This window comes from Orycteropus afer, unplaced genomic scaffold (assembly GCF_000298275.1).
Source record: "Orycteropus afer afer isolate SDZICR_OR568_19922 unplaced genomic scaffold, OryAfe1.0 scaffold00201, whole genome shotgun sequence".
NCBI classification, from domain to species: Eukaryota; Metazoa; Chordata; class Mammalia; order Tubulidentata; family Orycteropodidae; genus Orycteropus; species Orycteropus afer.
The window spans coordinates 1,105,919-1,108,177 of NW_006921788.1; the positions used below are offsets into that span (position 1 = coordinate 1,105,919).

A 2,259-nucleotide genomic window follows, 5' to 3' on the forward strand; every position below is an offset into this window, starting at 1 on the left:
GATGTGAGATTTAAAAAAATAAAATAAAAGGCTTTGGAGAGTCTTCAGAGGAAGCGCGAGGTGCACAAGTCCTCTGTGATGCAAATCCTGAATCCGAAGCCTCCACCTATAATGTTTGCTGCACCAGTCTGACTTGGTGGCCTGGCAAATCCTTTCAACAAAGTATAAAATTAAACACCTAGTGAATGAATCATCTGGATTTTGTTCATCACCCCTCTGAGGACATCAGAGAAGAAATATTAAAAACCAAATTCATCAGGAAAGACACCTCCAGCTTTGTGTCCCTAAGTAGAGAAATTGTCTAATTTCTAGCCAAGAAAGGTCATTACCTAACAAAAAAACGTAGACGATTTCTGATCTTTCTAGCAGCAGACACATCCAAGCTTTGACATAATGCTCTTCTGCTGGTGATGAGAGGCACCAGCCAGCAGAGACATATGTTAGGGGACTGGAGGGAGCAGTTCATCCTGGGGTGTTCTCAGTACCAAAGGTGTTGGCTTAACTTCTGAATGCTATCTTGGGCCAATCACCCCTTCTGTGAGATTCCCTAAGTTATCAGGCACAAGTCAATGGCAAAAGACAGGGAGGCCCACTTCATCTCTAACTAGGCTTTTTCTTAAAACTTCAGTGTAGAGTTCTCTGGTAAACTGAGCTAGACTTATTGGCTCAGGCCTGAGCTCTATGAGGAACATGTTCTTTCCCAAATGTCCAAATATAACTAATTCTTGGTTCTTAACACCCTAGAGAGTCCCTAGGTAGTGCAAATGGTTAATGCACTTGCCTGCTAAACAAAAGGCTGGAAGTTTGAATCCAGTGATATATACCTTCCAAGAAAGGCCTGGTGATCTAATTAAAAAAAAAAAAAAAAATCAGCCAGAGTTTCACCCTGACACACACTTTTAACACTCAATAGCCAGTAAAATATAATAGAACAGAGTACCTAAAGACACTGCTAAAAAGATATAAAGATGACTTGTCATGCCCTAAGAAGACTGAACCTGGGCCAGTACCCTGCTCTTACAGTATGCAGAAAAATGGAAGATGACCTTATATCTGTCTCAGACATTTGAGCAAACAGTGGCTCATTCCACTAGTAAAGTAGTCTAATCACTGTCTTGGAATCTGACCCTTTCAAACGAGTATTCAGCTCTCTTGGACTCTGGAGAAAGGAAAGAGCTCCCTTCCCCTTCACTGTAATGGTGACCTCTTGAGAACAAGCCTAGAGAAACAATGGTTCAAATCCTGTAAAAGGAATGTGTCACCACTGCCAAAGTACCTTAGTCACTGCTGTGATGGTATTTGACAGCTGGCACATAGGTGAGAACTAAGGGTAAATATAGCTCAGTACACAAGAGTGAATCAAATGATCTTAACATTTTTAACATTACTGGGGTACTCTGAGAAGCTACTTCATTTATATACAGTTAAAGTTCCTTAATTCTCACTAAATCTCTGATAATGCATCTATAAAATGATAATAACAATAGTACATAGTCAATAGGTTATTGTGAGGATTGAATGACATAACTCATAAAAATATTTAACACAATGCTTAGCTGATAGTACTGGTAGCAACTTGACAGGTGTTTTTGCTAAGAATATGTTTATTATTACTTATTATATATAAACTCATGGTGGCACAATGAATGAAATTTTTACTTATCTTCCTTATTCTCACAGGGACAAAAAAACAAACCAAAATACAGAGAAATCCTTTCTGAACTTGAAGAGCACACAGAAAATGAGCTTGATTTTGAGGATTTCGTGATCTTGCTCTTAAGCATCACTGTAATGTCAGATCTTCTGCAAAATATATGGATGGTAAAAGTCCCAAAATAAAGTTTTTAAATGTAGTTGGACAAAATAAAGGCAATGCCAGTGTCAAACAGAGTTTCTATCTTACTTTTAATTCACTGAATCACTGATCAAGCATCTAGGATTGCCTGGAATGGTTCTTATCTCTTATAATCAAAGCCAGTATTACTCCAAAAGTTTACTCATACTTTTCAGGAATGTTTGAATAATATCATCTCTGGGTGCTTTATATTATGACAGATTTGATACCACTGAGTATCAAATTGCATTTGCTGCATCAATAGTGACTTAGAGCCCTTTCATATAGTCATTCAATCACTCACTGATGTATTTGTTGAGCATATACTTTATGAAGGGCACATTCATGTTATAATAAGAAACCAACCAGACAATCTCTGTCTCACATAGCTTACAGTACAGTAGAAGATATAGGCACTGAATAAC

The 2,259-nt window shown here is 37.8% G+C and overlaps 1 protein-coding gene across 1 annotated transcript in view; it reads left to right on the forward strand.

Annotated features, from left to right (window-relative positions):
* SNTN (sentan, cilia apical structure protein) overlaps window positions 1-1,839 on the forward strand; it is a 33,042-nt gene extending 31,203 nt beyond the window's left edge. The window contains exon 4 of the mRNA XM_007948089.1: window positions 1,681-1,839. Coding sequence (XP_007946280.1) covers window positions 1,681-1,839 — 159 coding nt within the window. The remainder of the gene's footprint in view (window positions 1-1,680) is intronic.
* Window positions 1,840-2,259: the final 420 nt, after the last annotated feature.